Source organism: Myotis lucifugus, unplaced genomic scaffold (genome assembly GCF_000147115.1).
Source record: "Myotis lucifugus unplaced genomic scaffold, Myoluc2.0 scaffold_635, whole genome shotgun sequence".
In the NCBI taxonomy this organism is placed as follows: Eukaryota; Metazoa; Chordata; class Mammalia; order Chiroptera; family Vespertilionidae; genus Myotis; species Myotis lucifugus.
Genome location: NW_005871683.1, coordinates 36366 through 60069, shown reverse-complemented (window position 1 = coordinate 60069; position 23704 = coordinate 36366). Strand labels below are relative to the sequence as shown.

At 50.6% G+C, this 23704-nt stretch overlaps 2 protein-coding genes across 7 annotated transcripts in view; one reads left to right on the top strand and one right to left on the bottom strand.

Annotated features, from left to right (window-relative positions):
* TP53BP2 (tumor protein p53 binding protein 2) overlaps positions 1-21441 on the top strand; it is a 37666-nt gene extending 16225 nt beyond the window's left edge. The window contains exons 3-18 of one of the 6 annotated variants that reach the window (XR_002826795.1): positions 2069-2151; positions 5303-5404; positions 7342-7516; positions 8715-8896; positions 9464-9628; positions 9992-10220; positions 11369-11476; positions 11790-11938; positions 12440-12899; positions 13440-14209; positions 15111-15248; positions 15953-16086; positions 17162-17328; positions 18045-18244; positions 19291-19439; positions 20680-21441. Coding sequence is in view for 5 of the 6 variants with exons in the window: in XM_023746208.1 (XP_023601976.1) it covers positions 1768-1774; positions 2069-2151; positions 5303-5404; positions 7342-7516; positions 8715-8896; positions 9464-9628; positions 9992-10220; positions 11369-11476; positions 11790-11938; positions 12440-12899; positions 13440-14209; positions 15111-15248; positions 15953-16086; positions 17162-17328; positions 18045-18244; positions 20680-20721 (3111 nt within the window). In the remaining variant the exon portion in view is untranslated. Of the gene's footprint in view, positions 1-1628; positions 1775-2068; positions 2152-5302; positions 5405-7341; positions 7517-8714; positions 8897-9463; positions 9629-9991; positions 10221-11368; positions 11477-11789; positions 11939-12439; positions 12900-13439; positions 14210-15110; positions 15249-15952; positions 16087-16946; positions 17077-17101; positions 17329-18044; positions 18245-19290; positions 19440-20679 lie in introns of those variants that run through there. The other 5 variants (XM_023746208.1, XM_023746206.1, XM_023746207.1 and 2 more) reach the window with 5 other exon arrangements.
* Positions 21442-21562: 121 nt separating this feature from the next.
* LOC102438585 (calpain-2 catalytic subunit) overlaps positions 21563-23704 on the bottom strand; it is a 37407-nt gene continuing 35265 nt past the window's right edge. The window contains 1 exon segment of the mRNA XM_023746212.1: positions 21563-22518. Coding sequence (XP_023601980.1) covers positions 22495-22518 — 24 coding nt within the window. The 3' untranslated portion in view covers positions 21563-22494.

Below are 23704 nucleotides of genomic sequence, written 5' to 3'. Positions count from 1 at the left end.
TCACTGGATGTCATGCAGTCTCGGTTTTATCGCTTTAATGCAGATATGCATATGGTCCCCAACAATGAGAAGTTACCAAGTGTAGACCGTGGAGGAGCTCCACATTGACTTGTCTGGCCTCTTCCACTCTGCAGATGAGAAGGCTGATACTTTGGGGTTCAGTGACTTGTCAGAGGCCACACACCCAGAGGCGAGCCAGGAGTGGGGCTCGCGTCATCTCTGCCAGGCCGGCTGGCATGCCTGGCAGTGTGACTGGTGCCCGTGGCTCTCATTTAAATGAGCGCGTATTTTCTCCCTAAGCGTTCTTCTTCTGTAGCTTTAAACTGGCACCTGCATCTCGTTTTTATTTTGTTCTTTGTTTACGTTGCTGCACGCATCCTCTTGTAAGAAAGGAGTTGGACTTTACCCACTCACCTGCCAGTTCAAATGTCCGCCCGTGTCGTCCTGGCTGAATTATTAAACGGCCTCGCGATAGTGTGATGTGCAGTGTCGGTGTGTCTGTAACATGAGAGTAGGATCGGAAGGGGAGGGAGCTGTTTCACGTTGTCACAAACTCCAGTGCCACATGGTGTCTGACTGGGGGTAGAGCAGGGCTGCTTGTCCGTGTCCTCCTTAGTGGGGACGGCGAGGTTACGGATTAGGAGGCTGTCACCATGGTCGTCTTCCAGTTTCACCGGACCTGGGACCCGGAATGGATGTGGAACTATTTTTAAAGCTCTCGCCTGGTACTCTAACTATGGAACTGCATGGCCAGGAAGGAACTGGTGAGGCAGCGAAGACAGCAGTCATTCCTAAACGGGAGGTTTATTTTTCTTGCAGAAATAGTGTGGCCGGTTCCTGGAGCTATTTTCTCAGAGAATTGAGCAGTGTTTTAAAAATAAAGCTAACACAGTCCTAGCCCATTTGGCTCAGTGGATAGAGTGTCAGCCTGCGGACTGAAGGGTCCTGGGTTCGATTCCAGTCAAGGGCACATGCCCAATTTGCAGGCTCGTTCCCCAGTGGGGGGCGTGCAGGAGGCAGCCAATCAATGGTTCTCTCTCATCATTGATGTTTCTATCTCTCCCACTTCCTTCCTCTATGAAATCAATAAAAATATGTTATAAATAAGTAAATAAATAAATAAAGCTAGCACATTAGGACTAGGGATGGTGTGACCTCTGGGTCTGAGGATATCGTATTACTGGCATGGGAATTTGTGGTAAGCTTTAGGCAGATTCAGTAGACATTTGATTCAAAAGAAATTTTACTCTAAAATTTCTTGATAATTGAATAATCTTTCTAATTTCTGGAAGTATAAATATTAGCTTAATTTCACTTATTTAAAAAATTTTCTTTGTTGATATGATCTGTTTCTTACGATGTATCTGTTTAAGACTATTTTCCCTTATGATGCATTAAGTGATGCTGAGAGACCCATATATTTTGACTTAAAACATTTGTTTTAGCCAAAATAGAATACAGTGTTTTCCAGTTAGTACTTTCCCAAACTAAGAAAATGCAAGATTTTTACTTAAATAAATGGGAAGTACTTCATAGTACTTAAGAATTACCACAAAATGCCCTCAATAAGCCAGATATTCAAAATACCACTTGTATTTTCAATTGCTTCCTTCCTGTGTACGTTACAGAACACTCTCCGTGAGCACAGGACGGATTGATTTAATGCTCACTTAATTCTTTCAATGAAACCGTTTCTGATTTCACTCCTGAGGAGCTAAATGGAGAACTAGGAGGAGCTACTCGAGCGAATGGTGTGATTCACCCAGAATGAGAAGTACATTTATTTTGTTACATTTCCCCCTCTTCTGGTCTCTGAATCATGCAGCTTTCCTAGGGAAGAGTCAGCAAGGGGCGTTTAGTAAAGTTCACTGTTCACTGTTCCGAGATCGGTTTCCCAAAACAGGCTGAATTCGAGACCTCAGTGCCGTCGCTATTAGAAAAGATTTTGTTTGAAGTTTCCTTTCAACTTAAAATATCAAAGGGCAGCAGTCACAGAACTAAGAAATGGACTTGCACTTGGAGTGTCTGCAACCCTGATTTAATGCTTAGCTTTGGATTTTGTGCTTAGTGAGTGGACCACGGCCTCAGGACCCAACTTTGAAGAGAAATGGTGTGAAAGTTCCCGGTGACCATCGGAGGAAGGAGAACGGGGTGAGTACCTGTTACTCCTGCTAAGCAGTCCCGCAGCACTGCTGCCTTTTTAACCTTTAAAGCTCACTCATCGTTATTTGTTATTCAGTGGGTTATTAAGAATGGCCCTTTTTCCAAGGTTATTTTATATTTATCTCATAGAAACAGTTAATTTTCATGCTCTCTCCATGCTGACTATTGAAAGAAGTTAGACGCTGAATATACCAATTCAGAACAAAACATGTAGAGCACATGTGTGAGGAAGCATTTGTTTGGGGGTGATTGTGTTTGCTGCTGTCATGTTTCTAGAAAAATGGGAAGTTATTTACCAGCGCTTTTGCTCTTGCGTATGAATGTCAGCAGCATCTTTGGGGTACCCTACACGTCTTCTTTTCGGAGCTCAGGATTTCTGATGCTGTGGGGATTGGCTAGACGGCCTTTCTCCCACCTGCAGTGACCTCATGTGAGGGTCCAGGTCATCTGAAGTGGCATTTGCTCCTGCTCCCTCTTTTCCCGGGTCTGGCCGTGAACGGCTGACAGGGAGGACAAGGAGGGTCTTAAGCATTAACAGGATTTGGGTGCTTCTTGACAATATGTATCTTTTCCCTTCACTGGGTATTTTTTGTAAAAAACAGCTTTATTGCTGTATAATCAACATGCAGTAAACTACACACTTCAGATACACATTTGAGAACGTCTGACATACTGCACACACCTCTGAAACCGTCACCATAGCCACGGTCATGGAAATCCCCGTCACCCCAAGTCCCCTTGTGTCCTCTCCTCACCCTCAAGGAACCACCAGTGGGTCCACTTTCTGTCTCTACAAGTTAGTTGTGTTTTCTAGAATCTTCTCCAGCATGTACTCTTTGTCTGAGTTCTCTCGGCATAACTGTTTGAGAGTCATCCTTCTGTTGTGTCTACCAGTAGTTCATTCCTGTTCGTTGCTGAGAGGGGTTGCAGTGCCCGGATGTACCACAGTTGGTTTATGCATTCACCTGCTGGTAGACATTTGCGTTGTTTCCAGTTTGGGCTGTTCCATGTCAAGCTGCTGTGAGCATTTGGTACAAGTGTTTGTGTGGACAAGCGCTTTTATTTTTCTTGAGTAAATACTGGAGTGGAATGACTGGATCAAATGGGTGGTGTATGTTAACTTTTTAAGAAGCTGCCAAACTTTTCCAAAGCTATTGCTTTATTTTTCACATCCCCACCAACATCTGCCATGATCAGTCCTTTTAATGTTGGCTAATAGGTGTGAGCAGGTATTACATTGGGGTTTTAATTTGTATTTCTGTAATGGCTAATAGTATTGGCTATATTTTCATGTGTTTGCCATTTGTATCTTCTTTGGTGAAGTATTTGTTCAACTCTTTTGCTCATATTTTTTTCTTTTCTTTTTTTGCTCATTTTTTTTATTGGGTTATTTATTTTCTAATTGAATTGGAGAGTTCTTTATATATTTTGGACCCAAGTCTTTGATTAGAAATAAGATTTGAAAATATTTTTTCCAGTCTGTGACTTGTTCTTAATTTTGGTTTTGTAGTTTTAGGTTTTACATTTAGGTTTCTAATCCATTTTGAATTAGCATTTCCATGTGGTGTGAGAATTCAAGTTTTCTTTTTGGCGTATGGGTATCCAGTTGTACAATCTGTATTTGTTGAAAAGACTATTCTTTCTCCACTCAGTTGCCCCTGCACCTTTGTCTAAAATCGGTTGCCCCACGTGTGTGGGTCTGTTTTGTGCTCTTGTCTTCCATTGATCTGTTTATCTTGGCATCAGTACCACACTGGACTGGTTACCCAAGCATTGTAAGCCTTAAGTCAGGCAGCCTTGTCAAGGCTGTTTTGGCTATTCTAGATCTTTTGTATTTTCACATGGAAATTTAGAATTCTCTCGTCAGTTTATACAAAAAGCCTGCGGGAATATTGGTTGGGAGTCCATTCAGTCTGTAGGTTAGTGTGGGAAGAATCGCCATCTTGACGGTGTTGAGCTTTTCCATTCATGAACACCAGGCTCTGTCTCCCGTTTGTTGGGGTCTTCTCTCTCTCAGCAGTGTTTTGAGGTTTTCAGTATATAGGTCTTGCATATCTCCTGTTAAATTTATTCCTAAGTACTTGCTATTTTGTATGCCATTATAACCATTGCACGCCATAAGCGTCGGACCTTCCCCACACGCCACTTGGGTCTATAAAAAAAATGTTTTCCCTAAGTGGCAGCCCTGACCAACTTTAAAACCATTTTTTGTGAGAATTTTCAGCTGAAAATATTCAAGAACACCCTAATTGTGAGTAATATACTTATTTTTATAATACTCATTGCAAATTGATTTTTTTTTATTAAGTTCAAAATATTGTGACATGTGGGGATGGTTTCTGTTTTGGACACATGGCAGTTAAGTGGTTAAAAAAATTTTCAATTTCTGGTTTTCCTGATATATAGAAAGATGATTGATTTTTGGCATATTGATTTTTTTTATCTTGCCATCTTGCTAAGTAACTTATTGTTCTAATAGTTTTCTTACAGTTCCATATGATTTTCTTTACAGATGATGATGTTGTCTATAAGTTAATGACAGCTTAACTCCTTCCTCCCCAATCTGGATACAGTTTATTTCTCTTTCTTGTTCTATTGCAATGCTAGAACTTCTAGGGCCATGTTGAGTAGATGTTTTGGGAGTAGACATCTTGCCTTTTGTTCCTGATGATCCAGTGTTTCTTGACATTTTTTAATGCCAGTGTCATATTTTTTGATGGTGGTCCTGTTGACTATTTTAGATTTGCCGCCAATGCCCCACCATCACGTTTAACATGATCAAACACTACTTTCTGATATAAATTAACTACAGAACAGGGTTTTTCTAAATTGTTCCACTTATGTTAATGACTATTGAAACTATTTAAGTTTAAATAGTTTTAAAATAAAATATTTTATTTTATTTAAAATAAAAGTATTGGTCTGTATGTTAGTATGTTTTATACCTTAACTTAGTAATAAGTCAACGGGGGGGAGGTGTTGATGTAGAAAATCAATGGTCTCTTTAATATCATGGAAGGAAAATGGCTGGATAATGGTGCCTGATTGGTTCAGGTGAGGCTTATCCATAGCACAGCTAGACCTCCGTGCGCAGTCTCTGCGCTCACCCATGTGCCTGGCTTGTTGTTTTCTCTCTTAGGTTAATAGTCCTCGGATGGATCTGACCCTCGCTGAGCTCCAGGAAATGGCATCTCGCCAGCAGCAGCAGATAGAGGCCCAGCAGCAGATGCTGGCAACGAAGGTAATGTCTGTGTGAAGAGCCTGACAGGCCGCCATGCCAGTGTGCGCGCCGGGCCGTTTACAGCGCACCCTCATTGTGACGCCGGTTACCTCACAGACAGGACCGTGCGCTCTGAACCCCAGGTCACCTGCTGGGCGGTCCCTTCTCCTCTTCACTCCAGCTTTTGGTGGAGACCCTTGATCATCCCATTGCTCGGGATCTTCCTGCCCCTGATTCTGATGAAAAGACAAGCTGTGTCGGTGTCCGTGAGAGAGGGCGGTGGTAGGAACCTTGAACGTGGCCAGCAGGAGCTGTGGGCTAAGTTTGCCCTGAGTCGTGGCTTCAACGAGGAATGTCCCATCTACTGATGCTGACGCTGCCCCTCCCGTGCCCAGAACAGGCTGCTTGCCTTTACTTTGGAGACGTTCTCCACCCACAAGCCAATCCCAGTCCTGGCCTGACCGAGGGAGCCAGCAGGCGCTTCCCCATGACTGTCACACTGGCTCCCTGCTGGCTCTCCTGCCAGCCGGCCTCCAGGCTGGAGCAGGTGGCAGCAGATGCTGGGAAGGGCTCTCAAGGAAACATTTTAGCCTCCGCAGGTCGCGCTGTCTCAGTCTGCAGTTGTAGCAAGAAGCAGCCATAGGCAGCCGAGGGGTGGCCGTGTCCCAGGGAAACTGCAGGCGGGACTGGCCGGGGGCTGTGGTCTGCCCGCCCCTGGCCTAATCTCCCAGGATCCGCAGCTGGCCCGTCCCTCCGTGACCAAGTTCCCTGCAGCGGGGCCGGCAGTGGTGGCTTGACAGCAAGTCACGTGACGGCCAGGATTCTGGAAGGCAGTGCTCACCACACCCATGTCTCTGCGGGATTCCCCTTGGGCTTCCTCCCCAGGCGGACCCCGCTTTCTCAGAGTCATGCGTCTCGTTGCTCCTCAAACTTCAATACGCACGTGGCTCACCCAAGCCTCTTGCGAAAAATACAGGCTCTGATTCAGTAGGTCTGGGTTGGGTCTGAAATTTTGTGTTTTACAAGCTCCTAGGTGACGCTGTGAGGGTTTCATTCCCTGCGTAGTAAAGACATAAATTCAAATAAGAAGGTTAACCGAAGAAACCTCTCGTCTTACTTTGAAACGATTTCTGTGTGACTTATATGTTTTAGGCATTTTGTGACGTTTACCCTTCATTATAGATTGTGTATCTCTATCAGTTTACTTGAAGTATTGAATATTATAGAAATAAGATGTTAAGCTGCACAGTGCAGTTTCCTACGGGGGTAGGTAGTGTATTTATTGAGTGTGTATTAATGATGTAAAGTACAAAGAGGTTACATTTCACGTTTCATGTAATCCTCACGGGGCCCCGCGAGGTAGTTACTGATCATCTCATGGATGAAGAAACAGACTGTGTACGCGGTGAGCTTATGTGAGTGGCCGCGGTCTCTTAGCTAAAGAGCGACGAGCTCAGGTCTGAACCCGAATTTGACTCCACAGCTTGTCACTTAACAGCTTTCCTTAACGGCCCCCCTTCAGGAGCTCCCTCTTACATTGTAGCTGTGGTGCGTGAACACGGGGTCAAGGCTCCCTGCTTGCTGCACAAGAACCACTTGGATTAGGAATCCTGCTTTTTGGATCTTACCCCCAAGGGATTCTGGGGGTGGGCCCCGCTGGTCTGATGGCGTGTACAGGGCAGAGCAGTGCGCTGGTGCCCCTCAGCCCCGGTGTCTCGGGGTTCTGGTTAGATCAGTGGTCGGCAAACTGTGGCTCGCGAGCCACATGCGGCTCTTTGGCCCCCTTGAGTGTGGCCACGAAGTTTCAATCGCACTGTATGTGCGCGCCCACACGTGGTATTTTGTGGAAGAGCCACACTCAAGGGGCCGCAGTTTGCCAACCGCTGGGTTAGATTATTTAGGGGTTGGTGGGATCCCTGCTGACAGTGACACGGCCTGCTGGTGGCTTTCACCTTCAGGAACAGCGCTTGAAGTTTCTGAAGCAGCAGGATCAGCGGCAGCAGCAGCAGGCTGCCGAGCAGGAGAAGCTCCGGAGGCTGAAAGAAATCGCCGAGAACCAGGAGGCGAAGCTGAAGAAAGTGAGAGCGCTCAAAGGCCACGTGGAGCAGAAGAGGCTGAGCAACGGGAGGCTCGGTGAGTGGCCCCGTCGGGTATCTCGGCTCTAAAGGCTGCACGTTGAACACGTCGGTGTAGGAAGTTTATATAAACTTGTAGGAAAGAGGAATAAGATGAGATCTGTATGTAGGTAACTTTAAAAGAAGGTTTTGAAAGTAAAATTCACTGTAACTTTGATGTCGCTGGTTCCTCTGAATTGAATTGAGTTGTTGTGACCTTTCTTGTCTCTGGTGACACCTTCATTTTGAAGTCTGTTTTGTCAGATATGAGTGTTGCTAGCCCAGCTCTTTTTTTCTTTTCCATTTGCATGGAGAATTTTTTTCCCATCTCTTCACTTTCATCCTGTGTGAGTCTTTTGTTCTGAGGTGGGTCTCTTGTAGACAGCATATAATTGGTTCATGCTTTTGTATCCATTCAGCTACCCCATGTCTTCTTCTTGGGGCATTTAATCCATTTACATTTAAGGTTATTATTGGTATTTTTTATTGCCATTTTAATTTTTTATATCTATGCTTCTCACTCTCTATTTCTTCTCATTACAGCTGTCCCTTCAGCATTTCTTGCAGTGCTGGTTTGGTGGTGATAATCTACCTTTACCCTTTTTTTTCTGGGAAGGTCTTTATTTCACCATCTATTTTGAATTATAGCCTTGCTGGATATAGTAATCTTGGTTTCAGATCTTGCTTTTCATTACCTTGAATACATCATGCCATTCCCTTCTGGCCTGTAGAGTTTCTGATGAGTAATCGGCTGACAGCCTTATGGGAGCTCCTTTGTAGGTAACAAATTGCTTTTCTCTTGCTGCCTTGAAAAGATTCTCTCTTTTCCTTTAAATTTTGGCATTTTAATGATGATGTGTCTGGGTGTGGGCCTGTTTGAGTATTGACCTATGAACCAGGAGGCCACAGTCTGATTCCCGGTCAGGGCACATTGCCCGGGTTTCAGGCTCCATCCCCAGTAGGGGGCATACAGGAGGCAGCCGATCAATGATTCTCTCTCGTCGTTGATGTTTCTGTCTTTCCCTCTTCCTTCCTCTCTGAAATCATAATGAAAATATATTAAAAACAACAACAAAACACCTAGGTTAGCTCTAGGACACGTCTGGAAAATTCCTCTCCTTTTTGTTAGGAAGTTCACTGGGAAGCTGCTCGCTGGGAAGTGGTCCATTCTTACATTTCTTTTCAATGATTGTTGCTTTTTCTCCTCCTCTTTCCAGTGGAGGAAATTGAGCAGATGAACAGTCTGTTCCAGCAGAAGCAGAGGGAGCTCGTCCTGGCCATGTCCAAAGTCGAGGAGCTGACGAGGCAGCTTGAGATGCTCAAGAACGGCAGAATCGACGGCCACCATGACAACCAGTCCGCCGTGGCCGAGCTCGACCGGCTGTACAAGGAGCTGCAGGTACCCTGGGCTGCTGGACACACAACAGCCGCCTCCCCTGCCACACAGATGGTCGTCCTGCGTGGCAGAAAGTGCTGGATTTCCACGTCTTTTCCTTGCAGTGGTTCTCAACCTTCCTCATGCCGCGACCCTTTAATACAGTTCCTCATGTTGTGGTGACCCCCAACCATAAAATTATTTTCGTTGCTACTTCATAACTGTGATTTTGCTACTGTTATGAATCGTAATGTAAATATCTGATATGCAGGATGTATTTTCAGGGGTCGCGACCCACAGGTTGAGAACTGCTGCTTTAAGGAGATGCAGGGGAGGAAGACCTAAGCCCCGACGCTTCTAGAATAAACTGTCCAGTCCCTCGCACTGGCCATCAGAGGCAGTCCTCCAAGCCACAGCCCGTGGTCTCCACTGGACTAGAAACCTTGAGATGACAAAGGGGTGGGGGCGGGCAGTGGGCAGGAGACCTTACACTTTTAGAAATTATGTAACAGTGGCCCCTGGGACTCCGTGTAAGAACTTTTTCTTCCTCCTCTTTAACTACCTTTTTTTGTTGTCCCCCGTTTTATTCAGTTAAGAAACAAACTGAATCAGGAGCAGAATGCCAAGCTGCAACAACAGAGGGAGTGTTTGAATAAGCGCAATTCAGAGGTGGCGGTGATGGACAAGCGTGTGAATGAGCTGCGGGACCGGCTGTGGAAGAAGAAGGCGGCGCTGCAGCAGAAGGAGAACCTCCCCGTGAGTGGGCTGCTGGGCTGAGGGCGGGAGGAGGGGGCGAGGCCAGCCCCGGGCGGTCAGTTCTTGGCAGCGGCTCTGTGGTCAGTGCTGGCTGTGCCCTCCGCAGAGAGGCGGTGCTCAGAGCTGCTCAGACGTGACCCATCTTCTTGTGCCTGTTGCCGTTCCGACCTGCGTGGCTCCGGTTTTCTCGCTAAGACTTGTAATTAAGGGTGGGGGAGAGCACACTGAGCGGTGCTTTTGTTTGGGAGTTTCTAGTAGACTCTGGCTAGAGCTGATTGTCAAACACGATGAACACTTCCCAGCCTTTTCTGAGCTGGATTCCATCTGCCTTGTGATGCTGAAGGACCTGTGCTTCCTCCGAAGGTTTCACCTGATGGGAACCTGCCTCCGCCAGGCGTGTCGGCGCCGAGTCGCGTGGCTGCCGTCGGTCCCTACATCCAGTCGTCCACCATGCCCCGGATGCCCTCCCGGCCGGAACTGCTGGTGAAGCCGGCGCTGCCCGATGGACCCTTGGCCATGCAGCCTGCGGAGGGGCCCATGAAAGTCCACACCCTGCCCAACATGCGATCCGGGGCCGCCGCGCAGACTAAAGGTAAAGCCCGTCACACGCACGTCCTGCCACAGTTCCTCCTCCCGTCCTCATGCTGCGTTTCCCAAGTGGGAGTTTTACAACAACGTCTTCCTATCCCTGTTCGTGTTCAGATTCTAAGAATCCCCTGTATTCATTGCTGGGAGGTAGGGTTCTTAGCCCTGAGTGACACAGTTCTGGTCAGGAAGGGAAGCAGAATGTACTGTTTTGGCAAATCCGAAAACTGTATTGAATTCCTCCTTGTGAATAAGGAAACTGTGATCGGATGTTAGTAACTGGAACCAACTGTCTGTGTGAGAACACCATAGACGTGGTTAGTGGTGTTGACTTTGCAGAGCGCGAGGTGGTGAGTCCCTTGTTGGTAAGTCATGTGCGTGTGCTTGAGTACCTGCCCGCTGATGATGCGAGGGTCAAGGTCAACCTGTTGGGAGGGCAAGTGTGAGTAACAGGCTCCTGAGTTAGTGAGCTTTGCATCCCAGGTGGTCCTCAGCGCATGGGGAGGGGCTAGCCGAGGTCTGTAATGGGAGGAAGATGAAGGGAGAACCGTGGAAAAGGAGGGTAGACACGGGAGAAAAAATAACAGTATTGTCTCATTCCACTATCATGTGCATGCCTTTGCTCACTTAGTTATTACTTTGCCGTAATTGCCACTGTGAAGCAGTGTGGCACCTCGGGAGTTTTTGTAGAGGTGCTTTTGTGTTGTTTCTGTAAGAAAAAAGAAAAGCTTTGAAATGTCAGTCCTGGTGTAGGAAAATCCTGAATACGCTGATTTGGGCAAGACTAGTCCAAGTTATGGCTTAGTTTTATTTTTTTGCCTATTACAGTGCATACTTTTGGTGTCGTTAGGGAGCCCTCGGCCTGCTAAATAGAAATGGTTTTCTGGGAGTGATGGTGATGTTTTCTTACCCAGCGGAGAGCCGTGTGTCCTGTTGGCAGGCTTTCCACTGCCACGATCAGTTTTAAATTGTTTGAGGGAGGGGGGACATTTTAAATTAGAAATATGCACCCTAACATTTGCTAAATAAGTTTGCTGGGATGGTTGACTCTGAAATTTAAAGCTGTTTTTTAGAGATTCCACTTCTTAGCAGCAAAGGAATCATTAAAACCTCCTTAGAACCCAGGTTATTTGTGGCTGCTTTTCTGTGTTCTAGGCTCTAAAGTCCATTCCCTCGGCCCCGACTGGAGTCCCCACGCAGACCTCTTCCCCAGCCAGGCCTCTGCCTCTGCCCCGAAAGGCGCCGGGAGTGCGCCCGACCCAGGTGAGGCTCGGCGCTGCTCCCAGCTTTCTGCTTGGGCTTCTCAAGGTGCTGGGAGTTCTTTTCAGGTGGTTGTTTCTAGAGTTAAAGGCAGGGTGGGGTTTATTTGCAGATCACCCTTACTTAGCCAGGGAACGAAGGCAGCCAGCATTGTCGTGTCTGGGTTATTTCTCAATCAACTTAACTTACAATTAGGGAAGCATTTCTGAATGCAGGGTTCCAAAGAGGTGGAGGAGGGAAACTGACACGTGAGTAAGAAATTCTATTACAAACAGTTTGATTATCAGTGTGATTTCCTTTTTCCTGTTTTCTTTAGCTGATGATGGAGAGGTTCCGCCGAGGGAGAAGGAGAAGAAAGTGCGTCCCTTCTCGATGTTTGACACGGTCGACCAGGCGGCTGCGCCCCCCGCCTTCGGGTCCCTGAGGAAGAACCAGAGCAGCGAGGACATCCTGCGGGACGCGCAGGTACGAGGCGTGGGCACGTCCAGGGGTAGAGCCCCGCTGGTGTTAGAAGGGGTACAGGGCGAGGTGGGGGGGCAGGAAGCCGCAGCGACACCTGGGAGGTTAGGAAACACGCAGCCTCTGTCCTGGGCAGCGAGTCTGTGTGCGGTGTCACCGACGGGGGCAGCTGACCTACCTGCTTCTGGGCCGTAGTTCATGTGATTCTAAGAAACACGAGTGCAAAGGAGAACATCCAATGTGTCTGCTCAGTTACCTGCCGGGACAGGAAGTGGGCACGAGGGGGTGGTTCCTCGCGGGAACTGCTCTGCGTTACTGAGCCCGCGTAAACGCGCCTCAGTTCAGAGACTTAGGAGTTAAATGAGAATGACTAAACGTGTGGAGCTAGGAGGTTTAGTGTTTACTTGCATCTGTACAGTTAGGTCATCTCGACCATCCGTGTACCCAGTTGCTCAGTATTTTTACTGACTGTGTGTGTGTGTGTGTGTGTGTCTATGTGTCTTACAGGCTGCAAATAAAAATGGGAAAGTACCACCTCCTGTTCCATCAAAACCCAAACAGATCAACTTGCCTTATTTTGGACAAACCAGTGCGTCCCCGTCAGACATGAAGCCTGACGGGAACCCTCCGCAGTTGTCTGCAGCCGTGGCGTCCGTGGGAAATAAGCCCAAGCCCGCGGGGCAGCCGCAGAGGGGCCTGCTGGCCCCCGGCGCACCGTCGGGCGGCCAGGACCCAGCCCTCGTGCCCGGCGCCAAGCAGGAGAGCCCACCGGCCGCGGCTGTGCGGCCCTTCACGCCGCAGCCCTCCAAGGAGGCCGGCCTGCCCCCTTTCCGGAGGCCGCAGACGGTGGCGGCCAGCTCCATCTACTCCATGTACACCCAGCACCAGGCGCCCGGCAAGAGCTTCCAGCAGGCCGTGCAGAGCGCCCTGACCAAGGCGCAGCCCCGAGGGCCGCACTTCCCCAGCGGTAAGCTCCTCCCCTCCTTTCACCCACATGGGTGACGGCAGTCCCGCCAGGGCTGTCACCCGCCAGGAAGCCAAGGGACTTGTCCCCGTCTGACCGATGCTTTTGTTCTGTGATTTTTGTTTCATCGTGGCTTTTGGTCTTGATTGGCAGTTTAAAATGTGAGTTTCTGCTCAATATCAGCCACTGCAGTGATAGTAGTGAATACTACGAAACATGGAGTAGAGGAATAAAACCGATAGGAGAGACAGAGCCTGCTGGTGGTGGTTGCCTGAGGGATCTGCTCCCACTCCCTGCGGGCTCCTTCAGCGCTGAGGACGCAGGGCTCAGTGGGGACGCGGGACAGATGCCCGCGGTGTGCGCCGCACGAGGCTCTGTTCACATAGGCGGCCGATGCCTCCTTGGTGCCTGGACGATCAGGCAGCTGCCCGTGGAGGCGCTTTCATGAGATTCAGAGAGGCCTTCGTTACGGTTAGCCATGGCTGTGACTTGCCAGTGTTGCTTAGCTGACATTAATCAGAGCTTTTTTCCTTTTGCAATTAGTCTATGGCAAGCCTGTGATCGCTGCCCAGAACCCACAGCCCCTGGACAGCATGTACTCCGGGAACCAGGGCAAACCCGGCGGCCCCGAGTCTGACATGGAGCCGGCCTCCTCCGTTCCGGAGAGCCACGAGAACGAGAGGATTCCTCGGCCCCTCAGCCCCACCAAGTTGCTGCCTTTCCTGTCGCACCCCTACCGAAACCAGAGCGACGTTGACCTCGAAGCTCTGCGCAAGAAGCTGTCCAACGCCCCCCGGCCCCTGAAGAAGCGCAGCTCCATCACAGAGCCCGAGGGTCCCAACGGGCCGAACATTCAGAAGCTCCTGTACCAGCGGACCACCATCGCTGCCATGGAGACCATCTCGGTGCCCTCCTACCCGGCCACGGCGAGCGCAGTGACCGCCGGCCCCGAGAGCCCCGTGGAAATCCAGAACCCGTACGCACACGCGGAGCCGGAGAAGGAGGTGGCCTCTCTGGCCCCTGAGCCCGTGTCCCCGGAGGCGGCCGCCCACGCCAGCACAGCGAGCAGTGACGTGCCAGCTCCTCCCCTGGGCCTGGATTATGTGTCCGAAGGCGCCCCGGACACCAGCCCGAGTTTCCCGAATAACGTGGAAGAACCGAATCCAGAGGCTCCCCACCTGCTGGAGGTGTACCTGGAGGAGTATCCCCCCTACCCTCCGCCACCGTACCCCTCGGGGGAGCCAGAGGGGCTGGGGGAGGACTCCGGGAGCCTGCGTCCGCCTGAGATCACCGGGCAGGTGTCGCTGCCTCCGGTAAGTCACGCGGTGCTCGTGATGCTTCAGGAGCCTTGTCGCTCTTCTAGGGGCTGATTGTGAAACTCAGCGAAGCAGCAGCAAGTGCGTGCAGCCATTTGCAAAGGCTGGTGTGTAAACTGCCCACTGCAGCGCATGTGCCTCGCAGTTTGCCTTTTTATTCTATAACTAGAGGCCTGGTGCACAAAATTCGTGCACGGGGGGGCGTCCCTCAGCCCGGCCCGCAACTACGCCAGCATCCCTCGCCGGGCCTCTAGTCCGAAGCCTCTTCCCTCCCTCCATGTGGCCGGGTGCAGACGCAGGGCTCGCGTTGCCAGGGTGACGCCGCCAGCATCCCGCCCCAGTCACTATGGGCACTGCCATCTTTGTCGTGGAGTGATGGTTAATTTGCATATTACTCTTTTATTAGATAGGATTCCTTTGGCACAGAGTCGACCTTATAAATGGGAAGGAAACAGCATTGTGTTTTTTAAAAAAATATTTTTATTGATTTTTGGAGAGAGGAAGGGAGAGGGTGAGGGTTAGGGTTAGCTCTTGCCCGGTTGAACCGTGGGGTTTGCTATACCGTGTTAGGAAGGTAATTTAAAAGCCAGTCTTGGTTAGTTTTGAACTTGACAGAAAACCAGCCTGCCTGTCACTGGAGATGGTCCTCTTAGCTCAGTTCCTGCTGGAGGGACGACCAAATGTAGCTCACTCGGTTCCGGAAAGTCACGTTCTATGGGCACATTGGTTAAGCTGTTGTGGTTTATATACTCTTCTGGATAATGTGGTACTTTCATAAAAAGTGCTGAATACATTTTTTGTGTCTTTTACCAACTCAGCTGAGATGCTACTCCTCCCCATTTTTGTCGGTCTCTTGCTTAGAGCAGGATCCTTCATTTTCCACGCTTTTCTTCTGCAGGGCAAAAGGACCAACTTACGGAAGACTGGTTCCGAGCGAATTGCCCACGGAATGAGGGTGAAGTTCAACCCCCTGGCTTTGCTTCTAGATTCATCTCTGGAGGGAGAGTTTGACCTTGTACAGAGGATTATCTATGAGGTATGATTGGTTAGTTTCTTAAACACGACCTTGCATTATAGTTTGCTTTAAAGCTCTGATCAGGAAACTGCAGTAGAGAAGTTGTATTTTTAAATTTTCTTTTGGGGGAGGTGGGGTTGTTGAGAGGAATTCTTGAACTTGCTCCCAAGCAGGCGTTGCTGTTCTAAAGGTGCGACTGTCGGGTGTTCGATGATGCAGAAGTGTAGTCTCCACCAGGCCCCTCGAGTCCTGTGCTTTCTCAGGGGGTCCTTGCCCTCCTTTAACAATTGCTCCTGTGTGGATTTATACTAGACTGTTAAATTATAGACGTGGTCCCTACTGTTCAGAAGCCTACAATTTAAAATATTTTTAGTTGGCCTTTTTTTCTTTCCATGGAAAATGTCACTTGTAGTTAGACACTAATTTGTGGTGGGAAGTTGGAGGGTAAATAAACAAAAATGACTCTACGGATACAGTTTCTACTTCAATTTTTGGGAAGAAAAAAAACCTTTTCATAGCGAGTGCCTACTTAATGTGGCTGTTTTGTCTGTCTTATTTCTAGAATTGTTCTAGGCGTCATTTTCTTGGCTCTTGTAGGTTTTAATTATGATTTTAAAAAGGCCACGAGACTATTTCTGGCCTCAGGATCCTGCAGAGCCAGGACATCATGGCGGTTCAGGTGTGCGGACACTTGAGTAGCGCCCACCTTCTCCTTGCTGTTCCAGGTGGAGGACCCGAGCCTGCCCAACGACGAGGGCATCACGGCGCTCCACAACGCCGTGTGCGCCGGCCACACAGAGATTGTGAAGTTCCTGGTGCAGTTTGGTGTGAACGTAAATGCTGCTGACAGCGACGGGTGGTGAGATTTCCTTGCAACTCCGCATATCTAAGTCCATTTTTAAAAATCTAACTGTGAAACAAATCCTTAATGTGTGATAACATCCTGTTCCCTTCATGTTGGGAGCTCAGCTTATATATAATTTCCTGCTATTACAAAACATGGAGTTGAAAAATCCTGTCGTTATAGTCACCACACTGTTAGTGATGGCGTCTGGATCGGGGGTGGGGGTACACTTTTTTAAACCTGTGTACCCAAGAGGAACGAAATGAAGAGGGGAGGGAGAAAAAGGGTAAAGAAACAGAATCCTATGTACTTTAGGGCCTCCTTAAAATTCTCAAGCCCTAGCCCTAGCCGGTTTGGCTCAGTGGATAGCGTCGGCCTGTGGACTACAGGGTCCCAGGTTCAATTCCAGCCAAGGGCACATGCCCGGGTTGTGGGCTCGATCCCCCCCCACTTCCCCAGTGGGCGGGCGTGCAGGAGGCAGCCAATCAGTGATTCTCGTCATTGATGTTTCTATCCCTCTATCTCTCTCCCTTCCTCTCGGAAATCAATTAAAAATAAATATTTTTTAAAAGTTTCTCAAGCCCTTCTTCTGAGCCTGGGCAGCAGCGCTGCCTCCCTGTCAACCTGGGGTCGCTTGTGGTCCATGATAAAGCGTTGGCCGTGCTGGTGAGAGAGTCGGTGATGGCATTAACAGCGAGGCACATGTTCCGAGTAAAGGTCTGTAATGAAAAGACCGTGTTCTCTGCTCTGGCAGAATAATAGGCTGGAGCTTCAGAGCATCCAACTATATACATCTCACCCTGGTTTAGGTTATTACCCAGGTTTCATGTCCTTTCACTCGTTTCTTGGGTCTCCTCCCCGTCCCCCCGCTCCAGCCCGTGCAGCCCAGCACTCGGACGTGTTCCTCTGTGGCTGTGGCTCTCTGATGGGCTCGGCGTCTGCGTGTAACTGATTTAAAGGAAACTGTGAAGAGTTCTCGGAAGGCGGGGCTTAGTAGACGAGACTCAAGACCTTCCTTTCCCGATACCAGGTCGCAGCAGGTGCCGTTCAGTTAAGAACCGTTCCCAGCCCCTGCTGTCTCCCTCCACAGGACCCCCCTGCATTGCGCTGCCTCCTGCAACAACGTCCAGGTGTGTAAGTTTCTGGTGGAGTCGGGGGCCGCCGTGTTTGCCATGACCTACAGCGACATGCAGACGGCCGCGGACAAGTGCGAGGAGATGGAGGAGGGCTACACGCAGTGCTCCCAGTTTCTGTACGGTGCGTAGGCGTCGAGTGACGTGTGTGCAGCACGCCGTGAATCTGTGCCTGCCCTGTAAGGACCATTACCCCTCACCATGCCCCTCACAAGCAGCACCCCGAGGGGGAGGAGGGCAGGGCTGGAGAAGGGGCTGGGGAGGAGCTCTGCTACAGAGTGGGTGCTGCGGGATTTTCCGCTCCCCAATTTGTGGATTTCACTGTCTTAGAATTCGGAGTCTCATTATTCTAGAGTTGACTGCATGCAGGCTTTTCTCCCATTCTGCATCCCAGTGTATGTTATATATGGTTCCTTTATCCTTCCCCACTTGGGAATGGGTAGAGACCCCTTTAACAGATACACACTCTGCTTTTCCCTCTGTCAGCTCGGGGTTTAGGGAGCGGAAAAGGCAGTGTCCCGAGTTCCTTGCCCTGGTGCTTAGGGGTCGGCTGGGAGGGGACGGCTTGCCGCTCGCGCTCCTGTCCTCGCCTGTGGCAGTTCTTTTCTGACCCCTGGGCTTGCAGAAGGCTGTGTGTGGGGAGGCAGACTGGTGTGGGGAGGTGCTCAGGGGTGGTCAGTGTGTGAGCTTAGAGCCGGCAGCGCAGGGACCTCGTCTGTCTGTCCCCTCTGCTCTGCGGCCGCCCTCCCTGCCCGGGACTCTGCGTGCGGGTGTTCAAGGGAGAAGTGCGAGGGGCCCGCTCCACGTTCACTTCCTGTGCCGTGTCTCCCGCCGCTGCAGGCGTCCAGGAGAAGATGGGCATCATGAACAAAGGCGTCATCTACGCGCTCTGGGATTACGAGCCTCAGAACGAGGACGAGCTGCCCATGAAGGAGGGAGACTGCATGACCGTCCTCCGGCGGGAGGACGAGGACGAGGTGGAGTGGTGGTGGGCGCGCCTGAACGACAAGGAGGGCTACGTCCCGCGCAACCTGCTGGGGGTGAGTTCCCGGCCCGGGCGAGGCTTTGAGGGAGGGGGGCTTGGTGAAAACCCCCCGTGTTACGGGCGCAGTGCAGCCGGCTGCCCTGTGCTCACGGGACATGGAATGTGAAACGCCGACGGTCACAGGTTTAGACGAAAAGCCGCATCTCCAGTGGTTCCTGTTGATGGCCAAGTGCACGTTTCCACGTTTGCCGGGCCTGGAGGTCAGGGCCTGTCTGCGTGTGCAGGTGGAGTAAAGGCTCACTGATGGGCAGCGAGCTCACGCCACTGGAAATGAAAGTGTTTAAATCGGGATTTGCAGCTCTGCTAGCGAACAGGATTGTTGGTTCTTTCTCTGCTGCTTGATTTTAAGTTTCATAAAAACCAGAAAATAGTAAGATCATATGAACCAAGAAGACACGAAGGGGGGCCGCCCTCAGTAGAGACCCAGCAGGGCCTTCGGGGAGGAGGCTGGGGCGGACAGGGAAGAGGGGGAGGAACTCCTGGTGGACCAGGCAGGAGCCTCCTTCACAGGCTCCGTGTTCTGTACGGTGTGCGCCTGGGGCTTGGGACCTGGGGCCTGTGGACGTGGGAACCAGGCAGAGAAATGTGCGTTAATTGAGAGACTGAGCTCACAGCTTAAAGGTACAAGTGCTTGCAGAGCCTGTTGGTGAGGAAGTAGGCGAGTCTGAGGGCGGGAAGGGCGATGTCACCTACAAGGAACAGCACGCAGGTCAGCAGCCCTGGCTCCCACTCCGGGCAGGTGCCCCGAGCCCTGGGACCTGGGTGGCCGGGGCCGCGGGAGGCGGGTGGGGAGGCTGAGGGTAGAGCAGGTGCTGACAGTGGCTGGGAGGTGGATCTGTTGGTATCGCCATCAGCTGTGGGGCAGACATGGCCTGTGCCCACTTAGAGCTTTGACTGGCAGCGAGGCCCTGACCCAGCCTCTGTCTGGCGCCCTGCGGCCGAGCTGGTTAAAGTGACTCGGGCCGGGGCCTGGCCGGCCAGCTGGTGACCAGCCTGTCCTCCCGGCTCTCCCTTCTCCATTGTTGCTTGTCTGCTGTGCAGCCTGAATGATTTCACCCGTCCCCACGCTGCCTGTGATGCAAGATTTATTATTCAACAGCCAGCGCTCCTTCATGTAACATAAATGACAGAGGATCGTGGAGTGAAAAGATACAGGCATGGGGCCCTTTACAAAGGCTCTGAGTTCCCAGGTGAAGTAGCAACACGGAGAGGGCTCTCCTCCAAGCCCGCTCGCTCTGCTCAGTCCTTAGCAGCAGAGAAATTCGTGTCTGAGCGCCACTGTCTCTCGGCCAAACCCCAGCCAGTCAACACCGACTTCTCCCGTGTCTTACCCGAGAGAAGCGCGGCCCCCGAGAGCTGGCTGCTTATTTGGGTCTTGTTTTAGTCCCTGACAAAGAGGTGCTGTGGCGGCGGCTCGAGGGGGGGCGTGGGGGGCGGTGATTCCCAGCGGGAAGCGGTGGCCCAGACGCGGGTCTGCCCGTGCGTGAGGCTCGGGGCTTCTGGAATCACGGGCTGCACTTAGGCCTTGGGAAATCTCCTCTGGACCGAAGTGGCCTCCGCACCACATTCTTCTGTTTGTTTCTTGGAAATTTAAAAAGAAAACCGCATACATGTTGAATTTTTAGCCAGAGACTCAGCTACGAGTTTAGAAAATTGTGTTGGCTACACATCTTTTCTCGGAGAGAAAAATAACCCTTTATATAACGTGGATCCTGCAGTTAGTTTTTCAGTTTTGGCTGGAAGTCTGACTCCTTTCTTTCAGTAAAACCTTTTCCCCTTTGTGAGAGGAGAGGGAGAGGAGGAGGGGGGCTTTTGTTCGGCCGCCAGTTGAATTACTAGCTTGACTTGCTCTTGGCTTCCCGACGGGGGATCTTGTGACCTTCACATACACGCTGCTCTCCAGCTCTTGTTATGGAAAACACACACCCACAAAACCCTAAAACAAAACACTCCACTTATCCCTCCTCGATCTGTAGACTTGTAGTCGGGGCATTTCGCTCCTGACAGCCCGGAGTCCCGTGACACAGAGCTGTGTCCGTCGTGAATCAAGTTGAAAGAGACGTGAATCTCTTACGTTTCCCTTGAAATGGGAGCTTCAGGTGCGGGACATAGCATGTTGCAGGTCACCGCAGCCGGCGGCATCCTCGCCAGACTTGTTCACAGGGCGCCAGCCTGTGCAGATGGAGCTCATGCTGAGAGCACCGTGGCGTTGTGCCTGCTAAGGGGCCCTGTGGCTTCTGAGTGTCCCTGATGCGAGAGTTGCTACATGTGAATCTTTGCGTCTTCGCGCAACTCTGGGGGCTTCACAAGGCAGAAGGAATCCTTTTCTTTAATTTTCTTACCTGTCCCGCCAACCCCCACCCCCATATTTCCTGAGCTGTTCTCCCCCATGTTCGTACGTATGTAAACGTTTTGTAAACTCTCTTACAGCTGTACCCGAGAATTAAACCAAGACAGAGGAGCTTGGCCTGAAACCTGATTGAAGGTAGTTAATGAAGAATTAATCTGTTACCACTAAGAAGTCATAGGATTGTTTTGGGCACAATCTCACAAGACTTATTTCAATGACGCCGTAACGTGAGAGCCGTGAGAATGCTCTGGAAGAAATGAAGGATGGAACAACTCCCTGTTGGTGCAGGACGGCGGCACCAGGAAGTGGAGCTTAGGCGGATATGACCTCACTGCGCGGGGACAGGCGTGCCAGGAGCACTCAGACACAGCGACAGCCTCTTTCCGCAAGAAGCAGGGCCCCTTGTCGGGCTCCTGGGAGACCCTTGGAGTTTGCCAGCACCTGCCCCTGTGCCTGTCCCCCCACGGGAAGGACCAGGGCCATCACGGGCCACCCTGGGCCACCTCTGATGGCCCCAGCACCAGCTGCCCTCGGGGGCCCCATGAAGGCTCGAAGGTGCGCACGCCCGTGCACTGTCAGTGAAGAGCGGTTGGTAGCCAGTGAGCAGTGACTTTGTTACACGTGCTTGTAGCATTTTAAGAATTATGCATATATTTGAAATACTGAAACCAAGCTACACTACAGATAATTAGGTTTGGAATCTTGTTTTTAGGCCACATTTGAATCTATATTTATTGCCTTTTGTATCTTGGAAATGACTTGTTACAGACTTACCCATAATACTTGGCAAGATCTTAGCTGACTTTGAAAACAGTTGTAATAAAAGTAAATGTGGGACTTTGCGCTGCCTTCTGGCTTGGTTTCCGTGTCCTGCACAACCCCACCTGGGAGTCGGGGTCACCCGGGTCGGAGGGGAAGCAGGCTGCCCCGCCACGCCTCCAGGAAGCACAGCACGCACTGCAGTGCCAGGCGACTCTTTATTTAACAGCACATTCGGCAGGTAAGGCAACAAGGCAGCATTCCCATAGTGTTAGCGCAGCCCCCGGGGAAGCCGAGGAACGAGCTGTGTTCTCTCTCCCGGGGCTCCCTCGCCCTGACCCCCCACTCCCTGCGCGACCCCCCACTCCCCTGCGCGGCGCTGGAGGTGGCTGAGTGCAGGAGCTTGAGCAGGCAGCAAACAGCTTGTTTTGTCTTCATCACAACAGGTGTGCACGCTGGACGCCTGGGTCCCGTGTTGTGTCCGCGGCCACGCGTGGCCTCCCTTCGGTATTTTTAACGCTCAGTGTAGGATACACATGGACTCGAATCTCAGACTTACTGTTTGCCAATCGGTGTCCTGTAAACCGCCTCCTGTTTAACCAGCGACGGCGGTGGGCGTTCTCACCGGCTCCAGGGGCCTTGACAGGATCCCCTGTTGACCATCGTACTAGTATTTCCGATTTTACTTAAGGGATCGGGTGAGCCCTGAGCTGCTCTTTGGTAAATGTCGAAGCTGCATTTTTGAACTGGAAGTTGCTTTCAGCATTCCCAGCAGGATCTTGTATCCTCTGAGATGGACTGAATGTTTGCTCAGCTGTTAAACACCTGCATTTTTATTTTTATTTTTTACCTGATTTAATATTGCTCTAAAGGGACCGTGTGTAAAAGTAAAAAGTGTATCCTATGTACAGATTTAGAGCTTTCTTCGAGCCGGTCGAGGGTTAAGCGACTCGCTTGCATTTAATCTAATGTGCAAATCTTTTCCTATCTCAAATGGTATCGTTATGTTCGGCTGTAATCATCGGTTTAAGTAAATGTTCCCATAATCGAGGTCCGGATAAAAGTTTCTCTGTGAAAGCTTAGTCCGTGGCTGATTTCCTTTCACGAGGAGTCTTCAGGCAAATTTGTGTATAACTTCAAAGTACTGAGAAACAGAGCCACTGGGAGGAAGGAAAAGAAATCAGTTCAATGACTATTTTTTAAAATGAAAGGCAACTTACCTGTAGATGATTCTGAAGGACTGACTTGGTACCAGAAAAGCCGAGCGAGGGTTAAGATATCAGTGTGCCAACTCACATTTTTTTCTACCTGATTTCTAGAATCTAGTTTTTCACAGGTTAGTAAAAAGCTGATACTTGAAGCAGATGGTCATGAATTATATTCAGGGTTGAATGAGACACATGTAATGTGCGACTCAGACAGCATCTGGATTATCATTTTCAATCTGGGCTTTTGTTGTTGTTAATCCTCACCTGAGGGTATTTTTTCTATTGATTTCTAGAGAGACTGGAAGGGAGGGAGGGCGGCTGGGAGAGAGAGATCGATGTGGGAGAGACGCTTCGATTGGTTGCCGCCTGTACCTGTCCTGACTGGGCCTGGGGGTCGAGCCTGCAACCCAGGTACGTGCCCTTGACCGGGAATCGAACCCGAGACCCTTCGGTGCCCAGGCCAACGCTCTCACCCCGGAGCGACCACCCGGGACTTTCACGCTGTTTCGCCTTATCAGCAGGTTGTCTGGGGTGTGGCTTTCCCTTAAACGAGTGGTTTTCAACCTTGGTTCTTACTGGAGCCTCTGGGAGCTCGAATAGGGATCCGGACCGAACCGGCTGGATGGGCCTGGAGAGCAGGACTCGGCAGAGTCAGCAGGTGATGCCACCTGCAGCCGGGCTGAGCAGACTGCAAACCGAGGGGATGTTTCTCATCCTCAGCAAAGACTAGGGTGTGGGCAGCTCTAGGCGCCTGTGGAAGGGGCGGCTGAGGGCAGGAGGGGAGCCGGGACAGATGTTTCCCTGGGAAGTGGGGAGGGTGGGCCGAGATGGCAGCCGGCCGGCGTGGGGGTGGGAGCTGGGGAGGAGTAGGGCTCCCAGCAACAACGGTACAGGGGCTCGAGTGTCCGGACTTAGTAGATGGCACGTTGTGTCAGTTGCGTGGCCTCCACGTGAGATCGCCATCTCGGGGTAGGGCTGTCTCCCAGGCTACTGCGTTCTAAGCAAGTCTGTGTGACTTGTAACCAGCTAAGCATCCTTTTGGTCGGCTAAAGGTACTGCGGATGCATCAGGCAGTCAGATAGCGCTTTCTCTAGAAATAGCTGGCGCTCTCTAGGTTTCAAAACTCAAGGAAAAGAGT